Source organism: Entelurus aequoreus, linkage group LG19 (assembly GCF_033978785.1).
Source record: "Entelurus aequoreus isolate RoL-2023_Sb linkage group LG19, RoL_Eaeq_v1.1, whole genome shotgun sequence".
In the NCBI taxonomy this organism is placed as follows: Eukaryota; Metazoa; Chordata; class Actinopteri; order Syngnathiformes; family Syngnathidae; genus Entelurus; species Entelurus aequoreus.
This window is the reverse complement of record NC_084749.1, coordinates 38,826,922-38,842,466: the sequence shown is the minus strand read 5'-3', so window position 1 is coordinate 38,842,466 and position 15,545 is coordinate 38,826,922. Positions and strand designations below refer to the sequence as shown.

Below are 15,545 nucleotides of genomic sequence, written 5' to 3'. Positions count from 1 at the left end.
ATCTGCTCAAAGGAAGGTCAGTTTTGTAGCTTCTGTAACGAGCTAAACTGTTTTCAGATGTGTGAACATGATTGCACAAGGGTTTTCTAATCATCAATTAGCCTTCTGAGCCAATGAGCAAACACATTGTACCATTAGAACACTGGAGTGATAGTTGCTGGAAATGGGCCTCTATACACCTATGTAGATATTGCACCAAAAACCAGACATTTGCAGCTAGAATAGTCATTTACCACATTAGCAATGTATAGAGTGTATTTCTTTAAAGTGAAGACTAGTTTAAAGTTATCTTCATTGAAAAGTACAGTGCTTTTCCTTCAAAAATAAGGACATTTCAATGTGACCCCAAACTTTTGAACGGTAGTGTAGATAACCTGTGTGCATGACACTAATCTCATTTTGCTCAAATGAATGTGTGCAAATGAATAAACTGTAGTGCATTAACTGTAGTGGTCAATAATGTGTGTGGTACATTACCTCTCATGTATAACAGTACTGTTTCACAGCCAATGTTTAATGAAAGGAAATCATGACCACAGCTTTTTAGAAAGTCTGCATAGTTCATTACCCAAAGTCACACATTTAGATCTTAGTTAATAGTCAGTCATTCGGTTAAAAAGCACTGCACATTTGCATATCCTGGCTGTGAAAATAGCAATGAGACTGTTTGCAAGGTTGAGAGTCTGGGCAATGGTGTTAGGCTACATGCCAAAAAAGAAATGTGGAAAATAGTATTTACTGACAAACAATTTTATCAAGGTCTCATTTATATTTCAAACAGGCGCTAGATTTTGTGTGGCTCTTTTGCTGGAAAACAAACATTAAACTTTAAAGTAATAGTAGTTATTTTTCTAATCCTGCATAACAACAGACTCACAAATCAGCCTGCAAGCACAGCTAGCGCGAAAACCCGAAAGCATCTTCTGAACTAACGGCAGATCCATTGTCCACAAAACAGACAAACTGAAACAATGGTTGGCTAGCAACAACAGACTTTGGGACGGCTGTGCGAATATCACAGAATCGTGGCTACACCGGTTTATCCCTGACATAGCCGTCCAGCTAGCAGACCGCAGCTGGAGCACGAACTAAAACATTATCTACACCCACTGCTGTACGGATCTAAAGGCCATCTTATTCATTTGCAGTTTCTTTTACGCACACTGCTGTAATTCTAACAGTTGTTTTTATACCACCCCATCCCAAGCCCTCTCCCTACTGCATGATGCTATCAACAACCAGATGCAGGCCTATTCAGAAGGAGCCTTTGTTGTGGCTGGAGACTTTAACAAAGCCTGCTTGAAGAATGTGCTTTCCCCAGATTTGTGCAATACATACAGTGCGCGACTCGAGGTCAAAACACCTTGGACTGGGTTTATTTTGATCTGAAGCCAGCCTACGAGACGGTTCCTCTCCCGGACTTGAGGACGTCTGACCACCTCTCCATGCTCCGTGTTCCTCCTCCTGCCTACACCAAACTCCAGAAGAGGAGCAAACCTATGACCAGGACTGTTAAGACTAGACCGGAGGGGTGCCTCCTCCAGCTGCCGCACTCCTTCCAGACTAAGGCATGGTCAGTGTTCGACCATCTGGAGCTACAGTTGAGGACAGATGCTTATGATTATATCAGAAACTGTACAGACACTGTCACTGTGAATAAGCGGAGCAGGGTCTATCCTAATCAAAAACTATGGATGACCTCAGAGGTCAAGGCACTTTTGAGGGCCTGAAACTCTTCATTTCACTCAGGGGATAGAGAGCAATACAGCAGGACTAGATCGTACCTCAGAAGAGGCCTCAGGAGAGACCTCAAGGCTGCGAAAGTGGACTGTAGGAGAAAAGTGGAGGTGCATCTAGACAACAAAGACTCACGGCAGGTATGGCAAGACATCCAACACCTGACAATCGACAAAAGTAACTCATCGGTAGACAAAAAAACGGAAGTTATGCTAGCAGAGGAACTATCACTTATTTGCCCCTTTGACTCATTTAGACCAGCCACACCCCAGATGCCCCTCCCACCCTCTAGTCCTTAGCCACTCACCCTCCATCAACACCAGATGAGGTGTGCATTGAAGGCTATAAACCTGCCCAAAGCCGCTGGGCCGGCCGCATGGCTTACTTGGCAGGGTGTACTGACAGGGATATTTAATTCATCCCTGGCACTAGCCAAAGTCCCAGCCTGTCTCAAGGTACCCACTTTCATCCCAGCCCCAAAGAGGACAGCCATTAAATGCTTGAATAACTACAGACCAATGGCACTGACGTCTGTGGATATGAAGTGCTTTGAAAGGCTTGTTCTCCAATATATCAAAATCTGCCTGCCCCAGAACTTAGATCCACACCAGTTTGCCTACTGGCTAAACCGTCCACAGAGGACGCCATCGCCACTGCTCTTCACTCTGCTGTGGAACATTTGGAACTCCCTAATTCCGATGTCAGGATGCTGTTTGTCGACTACAGTTTCACGTTCAATATCATTATTCCCGGAGGTTCCTGTGTCTACCCAAAATGATCTGTTCCTGGATAAAAAACTTTCTGACCAACCGACTTCAGGTTGTTGGGTCAACTTTGCTTCTCTACTCTGTAACTCAGCACTGGCTCCCCTCTGTGCTGCATGTTGAACCTCCTCCTGTACGCCTTTTATACATATGTCTGTGTCCACATTCATCCCTCGAACACCATCATCAACAACGACACCACGGTGGTGGGCCTAATCACGGGCGGTGATGAAACAGCCTACAGAGAGGAAATAAATAATCTGGCAGGGTGATGCACCAAAACAACCTGAGGCTGAACACCAAGAGACCAAGGAGATGGTCATTGATTTTTTTTTAGAGTAGTTCTGGCCCAACCCGAAGGTTCAATCCACAGTCAATATTTACCGTGTTTTGGTCATTTCATGCATTATTGAAACTTCTTTCCTTAGTACATTTATTTCCATCTCCATAGCAGCACTCTTAAGACTTCCAGCCAGTGTTGTTTTCGTCAACGATGACGATGACGAAATCATTTCGTTGACGCCACTTTTTTTCATGACGATAACGAGACGGTGACGAGATAAACATGTCTCTCCGATGACGAAAACATGACGAGACGTGTGTGAGACGAGAACGGACGAAAATGTTAGTGGGTAATCTGTCAGATGTTTAAAATGCATGACATTTCTGTTTATTGTGTGTGTCAATTAAAACCACGCCCACCAACTGGCGTGCAGCGCACAACGTGCTCAACACGTCAGACTGTTGTTACTCATCAGGCAATGGACCGTGATGGCGGCGGCAGTTTCAACACGGGGGCTCGGTGGTCGCAAACGTAGAGACGACATATGGGTGTATTTTAAATATAACCCAGCAGATAATAAAACAGAGTGTATTGTGAAGGAAGACGGTGACAAATGTGGCCACAAAATATGCGGAAAAAATACGACCAATGCGGCACCTTAAGGCTCGCCACAAGGACATTTTTTCGAACATAAGTTACAAATGCTGTTAACATAATCGATAAATGTCATATTAAGCTAATACATTAGTACGTTTTCCACATACTCCTGGGGCAAATGGGCTGCTAACTTCAGGCTAAAGTTAGCTTTTGTTACGCTAACGTCAATTCATTATGTGTGTGTTACTTTAGCAGCATGTTTAGCCATGTTTACATTCAGTGACGGTGTGGTTATCTCTTTGTGAGTACGTTCTGTCAGCACGTAACTTGATAGGTTAAACAGGTCGAGTTACTGTTATACGTAGAGTCTGCTAGCTTTAGCCTAAAAGCCACAAGTGACGATGTGCAGCCCCATTAAGGAATCAGGAATTAATTGATTATTTTATTACATGGTTTGCACAAATTAAAGAGAGTGGGGTTGTATGGTATCTGTTGTAATTGCACTGGCAGACAGGGCCAAGTTGAGCACATGTGTTCCTCATCCATCACTCATATTTTGGGCATGTTTATGTTCATTGTACTTTAATAAATTCTGAGAAATAAAGCCACAATTGCTGAAGTAGAATGTTTTTGTTTTTTGGCTTTTTTGGAGTAATGAACTTTGATTCCACTGTTACCACTTTATCTGTGTGTAATACACAATCCTTGGATCAGAAATTTGCTGTTGGGTGGAAACCTTATATGTCTAAAACCATTCCTTTATTGTTATTATTTGTGAAAATAGCAGATCTGCAAGCTTACAATGGGTTGAACTTATAGATCTGCTGCTATTTTCACAACTTATGTGTGACACTGCCAAACAGCAATCTCCAATACTTATTGACCTAAATTAATTTGTTAAAAGACTATACTTATATACTTATATTATACTTTTTATTCTTTTTCCATCCATCTCCATCCATCCATCTTCTTCCGCTTATCCGAGGTCGGGTCGCGGGGGCAGCAGCTTAAGCAGGGAAGCCCAGACTTCCCTCTCCCCAGCCACTTCGTCCAGCTCCTCCCGGGGGATCCCGTGGCGTTCCCAGGCCTGCCGGGAGACATAGTCTTCCCAACGTGTCCTGGGTCTTCCCCGTGGCCTCCTACCGGTCGGACGTGCCCTAAACACCTCCCTAGGGAGGCGTTCAGGTGGCATCCTGACCAGATGCCCGAACCACCTCAACTGGCTCCTCTCGATGTTACTTTGAGCTCTCCCCGGATGACAGAGCTTCTCACCCTATCTGTAAGGGAGAGCCCCGCCACCCGGCGGAGGAAACTCATTTTGACCGCTTGTACCCGTGATCTTGTCCTTTCGGTCATGACCCAAAGCTCATGACCAGAGGTGAGGATGGGAACGTAGATCGACCGGTTAATTGAGAGCTTTGCCTTCCAGCTCAGCTCCTTCTTCACCACAACGGATCGATACAGCGTCCGCATTACTGAAGACGCCGCACCGATCCGCCTGTCGATCTCACGATCCACTCTTCCCTCACTCGTGAACAAGACTCCGAGGTACTTGAACTCCTCCACTTGGGGCAGGGTCTCTTCCGCAACCCGGAGATGGCACTCCACCCTTTTCTGGGCGAGAACCATGGATTCGGACTTGGAGGTGCTGATTCTGATCCCAGTCGCTTCACACTCAGCTGCGAACCGATCCAGCGAGAGCTGAAGATCCTGGCCAGATGAAGCCATCAGGACCACATCATCTGCAAAAAGCAGAGACCTAATCCTGCAGCCACCAAACCAGATCCCCTCAACGCCTTGACTGCGCCTAGAAATTCTGTCCATAAAAGTTATGAACAGAATCGGTGACAAAGGGCAGCCTTGGCGGAGTCCAACCCTCACTGGAAACGTGTCCGACTTACTGCCGGCAATGCGGACCAAACTCTGGCACTGATCATACAGGGAGCGGACCGCCACAATCAGACAGTCCGATACCCCATACTCTCTGAGCACTCCCCACAGGACTTCCCGAGGGACACGGTCGAATGCCTTCTCCAAGTCCACAAAACACATGTAGACTGGTTGGGCAAACTCCCATGCACCCTCAAGGACCCTGCCGAGAGTATAGAGCTGGTCCACAGTTCCACAGTTATTCTTTTTTTTTGGACTAAAACTAGACTAAAACCTTTTTGACTTTTCATCGACTAAAACTAGACTAAAACCCTTTTGAGTTTTCGTCGACTAAAACTGGACTAAAACTATCACATATAAAAGTGACTAAAATGTGACTAAAACTAATAAGCATTTTAGTCCAAAAGACTAAGACTAAGACTAAATGTAAGATGGTTGTCAAAAACAACACTGCTTCCAGCCACAAATGTGTGTTCCTACTTCTGGAAACAAATGCAAATGTGTTGTAATCATGTTAAAAGACAACGAATGTTAACAATGGTCTCGCCCCAGCTTACATGAAAGATCTCCTGGACCAACCGACCAGCTCCAGGCTTGGTCGTTGCCTTAGATCTGACAACCAGATGACCCTGAAGGTCCCACAGTCAAACCTAGTGACAAAGGGAGACCGTGCTTTCTCAGTGATGGCACCTAGGCTATGGAATAAGCTCCCTCTGAATATCAAGTCCGCTACCACTCTGGACTCTTTTAGAGCACAGCTTAAAACTTTACCGCATATGACTTTTGATTTATGTGTTCATTGTGAGTCGTAAATGTTTAGTTTAGATTCCTTTGTGTGTCTCAGTCTCTGTTTCTGTTTTTTTGTTTCTCTACTCGGGCTGCACCCCGGGCTGATGTAACAGTTGGTTGGGGGGGACGCATAATAAATGAAAATAACATAACATAACATAACATAACATAACATAACATAACATAACATAACATAACGAAGACGACTATTTTTGGGCAAATGAGGATTCACAACCTTAACTTTTTGAACCTGAATATATGGAAGATGAACTTCTGCTTATAGAAGCAAGCACAAAGAGAGGGTGTAATGTTGGAGCAGACGGAAGCCGAAAGAGTGAGGTCGGCGGGACTTGCGGGTATAAATGTGGAACTTGGAGCCAAGCTATGCGGACATATCTGGCGTGTTTACACTAAAGGCCTACTGAAACCCACTACTACCGACCACGCAGTCTGATAGTTTATATATCAATGAGGAAATCTTAACATTGGAACACATGCCAATACGGCCGGGTTAGATTAGTAAAGTGCAATTTTAAATTTCTCACGAAATATTCTGCTGAAAACGTCTCGGTATGATGACGTTTGCGCGTGACGTCACGGATTGTGCGGACATATTGGGACAGCATTGTGGCCAGCTATTAAGTCGTCTGTTTTCATCGCAAAATTCCACAGTATTCTGAACATCTGTGTTGGTGAATCTTTTGCAATTTGTTTAATGAACAATGAAGACAGCAAAGAAGAAAGCTGTAGGTGGGAAGCGGTGTATTAGCAGCCGGCTGGACTCTTACCAGGAGGACTTTGAGTCGGATAGCAGACGCGCTACCGTGAGTACGCATCTGCGGCTTCCGAACATTTGATCGCTTGCCCGTACGTGCGTGCCGCTATGTGCATGTCACGTACGTAACTTTGGGGAAATATATGTGCTGTATGAACTTTACGGAGGTGAACGGTACTTTGGGCTGTGGGATTGAGTGTGTTGTGCGGGTGTTTGAGTTGTATTGGCGGGTTATATGGACGGGAGGGGGGAGGTGTTTGTTATGCGGATTAATTCGTGGCATATTAAATATAAGCCTGGTTGTGTTGTGGCTAATAGAGTATATATATGTCTTGTGTTTATTTACTGTTTTAGTCATTCCCAGCTGAATATCAGGTCCCACCCGCCTCTAACAGTATCTTCCCTATCTGAATCGCTTCCACTGCCCTCTAATCATTCACTCTCACTCAATTTTGAGTGGGTTACTGCAGACTGATGAGAGTTAAATGCCATTGAATTGTGTGAGCTGGATATGGAGTGTAACAAAGACATTGATAGGAAGCAATGATGAAGATTACATATTATGGTAAAATATTAACTGTAAAATCTAAAAAATATACTGTTTTTCTTCATTTAAAAAAAAGCTGGTGTGGTCTCAAGAAAACAGTTGGTTGAAAATATTCAACATTGATTAATGCCACATTAAGGAACAAGTTGGGGATGATCCGGATAAAGGATTCTTTACTATTGGAAGATAGGGCCTGGCTCAGTGCTTTTTATAGTTTATGATTCGTTCATGGAGTGAATTCATCCTGTACAGATGCTGAATTCAGACGAATGTGGGCTGAATTTGAGTGGGAAAACAAGGTGACTGTAAATACCAACATCACTGATCTGAACGAGTACCTGCAACACATTCTCAAGTCCACAAACATGAAGTGTCTGACTCCAGAGAAGGCGTTGTCCGGTTTCTGCGGTTTCATGGCTGCCAACCTTTATGCTCGTTCTATCTTTGGCGAAGACGCCCTGGCTAATGTCACCATCGTGAAACCCATCCACCTGGGGCCTGAGGCTTATGTCAACGGACATACACATTAGAGCGAAAGATCAGGGGATGGCCTTAAGCTTGGGCGACAAGATCAACCTCTCCCAAAAGAAGGCAAATCTCTGAAATAACTCTTAAAGGCCTACTGAAACCCACTACTACCGACCATGCAGTCTGATAGTTTATATATCGATGATGAAATCTTAACATTGCAACACATGCCAATACGGCCGGGTTAACTTATAAAGTGCAATTTTAAATTTCCCGCCACACTTTCGGTTGAAAACGTCTAGATATGATGATGTATGCGCGTGACGTCAACGGTTGATACGGAAGTATTCGGACCCATTGAATCCAATACAAAAAAGCTCTGTTTTCATCCCAAAATTCCACAGTATTCTGGGCATCTGTGTTGGTGAATCTTTTGCAATTTGTTTAATGAACAATGGAGACTGCAAAGAAGAAAACTGTAGGTGAAATCGGTGTATTAGCGGCGGACTACAGCAACACAACCAGGAGCACTTTGAGGATAGCAGACGCGCTAGCCGAACGACCTCACCTTGACTTCCTCCGTCTCCGGGCCGCCAACCGCATCGGTGATCGGGTGAAGTCCTTCGTCGTACCGTCGATCACTGGAACGCAGGTGAGCACGGGTCGTGATGAGCAGATGAGAGCTGGCGTAGGTGCAGAGCTAATGTTTTTAGCATAGCTCTGTCAAGGTTCCGTAGCTAAGTTAGCTTCAATGGCGTCGTTAGCAACAGCATTGCTAAGCTTCGCCAGGCTGGAAAGCATTAACCGTTTATTTACATGTCCAGAGTTTGGTAGTATTGTTGATCTTCTGTCTATCCTTCCAGTCAGGGACTTATTTGTTTCTATATGCAGTAAAGCCCGATGCTATCACGTTAGCTCAGTAGCTTAAGAGCTTCACCGATGTATTGTCGTGGAGATAAAAGTCACTGTGAATGTCCATTTCGCGTTCTCGACTCTCATTTTCAAGAGGATATAGTATCCGAGGCGGTTTAAAATACAAATCCGTGATCCACAATAGAAAAAGGAGAGAGTGTGGAATCCAATGAACCAGCTTGTACCAAAGTTACGGTCAGAGCGAAAAAAGATACGTTCTGCACTGCACGCTAGTCCTTCACTTTCACGTTACTCATCCACGAATCTTTCATCCTCGCTCAAATTAATGGGGTAATTGTCGCTTTCTCGGTCCGAATCTCTCTCGCTGCTGGTGTAAACAAAAGGAAAATATGAGCAGTCCTTCCTCCGGTGTCGTCACGCTACTTCCGGTAGGTGCAAGGCTTTTTTTTATCAGAGACCAAAAGTTGCGAACTTTATCGTCGTTGTTCTATACTAAATCCTATAATATGGCAATATCGCGAAATGATCAAGTATGACACATAGAATGGATCTGCTATCCCCGTTTAAATAAAAACATTTCATTTCAGTAAGCCTTTAATCTGATGTTTCGGACTTTGTAAAAGTCATCCCTTTTCCATATATTGTCTCATTACTCCCTCGCAACTATTCACATTTTGAAGTCCTTATGGTCAGTTCCTTCAGTGACGCTTTAATTTTTTACATCACTGGTCTACAACAACATTCTAAGCTGTTGAATATGGAAGATGTATTCTTACTTCTCTAAATAAAGTTTTGTGAAGCAGATGATTGTGCCACTGACTGATATAAGTGTTTACTGGTGGCAGCCGCCACAAGTCAATTTAAGATACTGCGGTACAGTAAACACTTAACCTTCCAAGTGATTAACGTGGTTCCATCTCCTGCAATCTAGTTTCACAAAACATCGACCACATTAAGAGTTTGAGGTTTGAGCAACTGGCTTCCGCACTAAGTCAGCACGTGTGTTGCTGCAGAAGTAATAGACCCGTTGATCAGAATCAGAATCAGAAGAGTTTTTATTGCCATTGTTTGAGAACGGGTTCACAAACTAGGAATTTTTCTTGGTGCAATCGTGCAACATAAAACACATATAACACAGAATAGGTAATAAAAAGAGCTGTAACTGAGCTATCAGATCTTGTTATTGTTCATGTGCCTGATGGCCGAGGGGAAAAAAACTGTTCAGGTGGCGGGAGGTGTGGGTCTGGATGGACTGTAGTCTCCTTCCTGAGGGGAGAGGGGAGAATAGTTTGTGTCCAGGGTGAGTACAACATTAGCAATCAGTATTCGTTTCGAGTGAGTTTGGTGAACATATATACTGTATGCCTGTAAGTAGAATTACCCTTAATATTTAATGTAAATTTTGTTCTGTTGAAATCTAAAGTTCGCTCTGCTAATTTTAGTTTGCCTGTCAATAAACTGTTAACATTAAAGGCCTACTGAAACCCACTACTACCGACCACGCAGTCTGATAGTTTATATATCAATGATGAAATCTTAACATTGCAACACATGCCAATACGGCCGTGTTAACTTATAAAGTGACATTTTAAATTTCCCGCGAAATATCCGGCTGAAAACATCTCGGTATGATGACGTTTGCGCGTGACGTCACGGGTTGAAGCAGACATTTTGGAATAGCACGTGGCCAGCTTAAGTCGTCTGTTTTCACCACATAACTCCACAGTATTCTGGACATCTGTGTTGGTGAATCTTTTGCAATTTGTTTAATGAACAATGAAGACAGCAAATAAGAAAGCTGTAGGTGGGATCAGTGTATTAGCGGCTGGCTACAGCAACACAACCAGGAGGACTTTGAGTTGGATAGCAGACGCGCTATCCGACGCTAGCTGCCGACCGCACCGATGATCGGGTGAAGTCTTTCGTCGCGCCGTCGATCACTGGAACGCAGGTGAGCACGGGTCGTGATGAGCAGATGAGGGCTGGCGTAGGTGGAGAGCTAATGTTTTTAGCATAGCTCTGTCGAGGTCCCGTAGCTAAGTTAGCTTCAATGGCGTCGTTAGCAACAGCATTGCTAGGCTTCGACAGGCTGGACAGCATTAACCGTGTGGTTACAGGTCCAGGGTTTGGTTCGGTGTCTCCTGATAGTAGAAGTAATAGTAGTAATGTTAATCTTCTGTCTATCCTTCCAGTCCGGGGCTTATTTCTTCTGTTAGCTGAAGCTAAAGTGCTTCACCGATGTATTGTCGTGGAGATAAAAGTCACTGTGAATGTCCATTTCGCGTTCTCAACTCTCATTTTCAAGAGGATATAGTATCCGAGGTGGTTTAAAATACAAATCCATGATCCACAATAGAAAAAGGAGAAAGTGTGGAATGCAATGAGCCCTTTTACCTAAGTTACGGTCAGAGCGAAAAAAGATACACCCTGGCGTCCTGCACTGCACTCTAATCCTTCACTCTCACTTTCCTCATCCACAAATCTTTCATCTTCGCTCAAATTAATGGGGTAATCATCGCTTTCTCAGTCCGAATCTCTCTCGCTCCATTGTAAACAACGGGGAATTGTGAGGAATCCTACCTCCTGTGACGTCACGCTACTTCCGATAAAGGCAAGGCTTTTTTTATCAGCGACCAAAAGTTGCGAACTTTATCGTCGTTGTTCTATACTAAATCCTTTCAGCAAAAATATGGCAATATCGCGAAATGATCAAGTATGACACATAGAATGGATCTGCTATCCCCGTTTAAATAAAAAAAATTCATTTCAGTAGGCCTTTAATGTACTTTCCTTGGTGTGCCTAGTTTTACTAAAACTTCATAGTAAACAATTTCAAGTGGTTCAATATAAAAAACTGTTTCCACTCAATTCCAGCATCCAGAGAGGGCACAACGATATCCATATGTCAGTAAACTAGGGTTGTACAAAGTGTAGCCTGTGTTGCATTGTAGTATGAAAAATAAGCAGCAACAATGAAACATAAAGCAAAACGATGTAATATAAGAAAAAATATGTAGATACTAATTACTAAATGCACAGACTTGTTTTTAAATATATGTAACACATATTTATTTAGCCTTTTTAAAGAAAATGCATCATCACTGATTTTGCTAAATTATGTGACGACATCATATTGACATCGCGCCCTCACCACATCGCTAGTCACACTCCCACCGCCACAGGTATATATAATAATATACAGACATATATTGGAATTCATTTGAATTTCATTTTTCAATGCAAAAATGAAGTTTTGATGTTTGATGCTTTTGTGGGGTTTCTCCAACGAGGATATGCTCTCTGCGTCTTTATGTTTTAAAGCTTCCTTTTTCGAGAATATCCTGCTACTTAACAGATAGGGTTTTATTTTATCCATTCACTTTGAAAACATTGACTTATTACAGCTTCTGGGACATGAATGTGTCTCTTTGTTGGTGGAAAGATTCATCTTCACTTGTGCATTCAATGTTGTTAAAAGCTGCAACTTAGGGGTGCGTAGAAAGCCCCTGCCGGTGATCGATTGATTATGCAGCGATCTGGTGCTAGTTTTATTGGTACATGGACATCTTTAATAACATCATAACTCATTTTGTGGGGGTGTATGTTTCATTACACATCGTTTTGTCTGGTATGCCTCAAAGCAATACTGACAAAGACCAGAGTTTGTGGGATCTCCTGAAAAATGGTAAAGAAAACAATGCCACTAAAATGTGAAATGTATAAAAATGGGGCTACGGGATAAAGATAAACATATGCTTTTTAATTAATTTAGAGAATCAAATATTGTAAAAATAAGAGGTTTTGTATGTGCCTTGTTGTACTTGACTTTTGTATTTTTGTTTGTTTTGGTAATTTTTCAGATGTGTTTGATTGAAATTGTGCTCTTTTTGTCTTTCAGAATATTCTATGTGTCTCACGACTCCCAGGATCTAAAAATATTCAGTTACATCGCCAGAGATGGACACAGCAATGTCTTTCGATGTAATGTTTTCAAGTCCAAAAAGAAGGTGAGAATTGTTTTGATCTATACCTTCAACATCAGTAAAAAAAAGGTAGTACAGTCGTCCTTTGCGACATGTTTATTGACTCCTGAAGGAATCAATAATGTACTATCCATCTATCTATCTATCTATCTATCTATCTATCTATCTATCTATCTATCTATCTATCTATCTATCTATCTATCTATCTATCTATCTATCTATCTATCTATCTATCTATCTATCTATCTATTGCGCTTTCAAATCTTGTGGCTTCACCACATCACACTTTTTTTTAGCATATTTCATATGCTTTTGGCCTAAATTAAATGTTTATTTAAAGGCCTACTGAAACCCACTACTACCGACCACGCAGTCTGATAGTTTATATATCAATGATGAAATCTTAACATTGCAACACATGCCAATACGGCCGGGTTTACTTATAAAGTGCAATTTTAAATTTTCCGCCACACTTCCGGTTGAAAACGTCTATTGACGACGTATTCGCGTGACGTCAATCGTTGAAACGGAAGTATGCGGACACCATTGTATCCAATACAAAAAAGCTCTGTTTTCATCCCAAAATTCCACAGTATTCTGGACATCTGTGTTGGTGAATCTTTTGCAATTTGTTTAATGAACAATGGAGACTGCAAAGAAGAAAGCTGTAGGTGCGATCGGTGTATTAGCGGCGGACTACAGCAACACAACCAGGAGCACTTTGAGGATAGCAGACGCGCTAGCCGAAGGACCTCACCTTGTCTTCCTCCGTCTCCGGGCCGCCAACCGCATCGGTGATCGGGTGAAGTCCTTCGTCGTACCGTCGATCGCTGGAACGCAGGTGAGCACGGGTCGTGATGAGCAGATGAGAGCTAGCGTAGGTGCAGAGCTAATGTTTTTAGCATAGCTCTGTCGAGGTTCCGTAGCTAAGTTAGCTTCAATGGCGTCGTTAGCAACAACATTGTTAAGCTTCGCCAAGCTGGAAAGCATTAACCGTTTATTTACATGTCCAGAGTTTGGTAGTATTGTTGATCTTCTGTCTATCCTTCCAGTCAGGGACTTATTTGTATTGTTTCTATATGCAGTAAAGCCTGATGCTATCACGTTAGCTCAGTAGCTAAAGAGCTTCACCGATGTATTGTCGTGGAGATAAAAGTCACTGTGAATGTCCATTTCTAGTTCTCGACTCTCATTTTCAAGAGGATATAGTATCCGAGGTGGTTTAAAATACAAATCCGTGATCCACAATAGAAAAAGGAGAGAGTGTGGAATCCAATGAACCAGCTTGTACCTACCGTATTTTCCGCACCATAAGCTGCACCTAAAAACCACAATTTTTCTCAAAAGCTGACAGTGCGGCTAATAACCCGCCTTATATATGGATTAATATTAATATTTATTTTCATAAAGTTTAGGTCTCACAACTACGGTAAACAGCCGCCATCTTTTTTCCCCGTAAAAGAGGAAGCGCTTCTTCTTCTACGGTAAGCAACCGCCAAGGTGAGCACCCGCCCCCGTAGAAGAAGAAGCGCGCGGATATTACGTTTCATTTCATTTGTGTGTTTCTGTAAAGACCACAAAATGTCTCCTACTAAGAGACACGCGTACAAGGTTCCACTGACTTTTGATATTCATTTGAACCGCACTGTGGATACAACGGGAACACGTACGGTGAATATTTGCACCACAGGGAATGAGAAGTCGTCCTTCACTGTTAGCTTGCCATGCTAACGGCCAGAAACTTCCACCCACGGTGATATTCAAAAGGAAGACCTTGCCAAAAGAGAACTTTCCAGCCGGCGTCATCATAAAAGCTAACTCGAAGGGATGGAAGGATGAAGAAAAAATGAGCGAAGAGACCCGGTGACTTTTTTCACGCAGCTCCGTTCCTGTTGATGTATGACTGCATGCGCGTCCACATCACAGATGGTGTCAAAAAACAAGTGAAGCACACCGAAGAAGAAGAATTCGAGGGATTTGTGGATGAGTAATAACTTCAGAAAGTGAGCTTTAAATGTCTATTTTGTGTGTTGTGTGACACTAACGTATGAGCAACGTTGAGTTATTGATGTTGCTATTGCTCTGCACTATTTTGAGTTTTACTATTTTTGTGATTGCACATTTGCACATTACATTTTGGGAGTGAACAGAGTTGTTAGAACGCTGGTTTGTAATATATTATTAAAGTTTGACTGACCTATCTGACTGTTTTTTTGACATTCCCTTTAGCGCAGCGTAGGTGCGGCTAATAACACGGGGCGGCTAATAGGTAAACAAAGTTTTGAAATATGCCATTCATTGAAGGTGCGGCTTACAACACGGGGCGGCTTATGGTGCGGAAAATACGGTAAGTTACGGTCAGAGCGAAAAAAGATACACCCTGCACTGCCTCTCTAGTTCTTCACTCTAACGTTCCTCATCCACGAAGCTTTCATCCTCGCTCAAATTAATGGGGTAATCGTCGCTTTCTCGGTCCGACTCTCTCTCGCTGCTGGTGTAAACAATAGGAAAATATGAGCAGTCCTTCCTCCGGTGTCGTCACGCTACTTTCGTTAGGGGCAAAGCTTTTTTTTATCAGAGATCAAAAGTTGCAAACTTTATCGTCACTGTTCTATACTAAATCCTTACAGCAAAAATATAGCAATATCGCGAAATGATCAAGTATGACACATAGAATGGATCTGCTATCCCCGTTTAAATAGAAAAAAATAATTTCAGTAGGCCTTTAAGTAGTATTTGTATATATATATACTGTATTACAGTGCAATGTTTCTCTTCTATTAATTATGCTGTGGCGATGTTGTGAAAATATTCACCAAATTGAGTTCTGTTTCCGGCC

General features: G+C 42.7%; 1 protein-coding gene across 3 annotated transcripts in view; it reads left to right on the top strand.

The window, feature by feature from the left end:
- Window positions 1-15,545, top strand: part of LOC133635361 (carboxyl-terminal PDZ ligand of neuronal nitric oxide synthase protein-like) — a 264,836-nt gene that overhangs the window by 134,771 nt on the left and 114,520 nt on the right. For all 3 annotated transcript variants that reach the window (XM_062028500.1, XM_062028499.1, XM_062028502.1), the window contains exon 5: window positions 12,622-12,730. In XM_062028500.1, coding sequence (XP_061884484.1) covers window positions 12,622-12,730 — 109 coding nt within the window. The remainder of the gene's footprint in view (window positions 1-12,621; window positions 12,731-15,545) is intronic.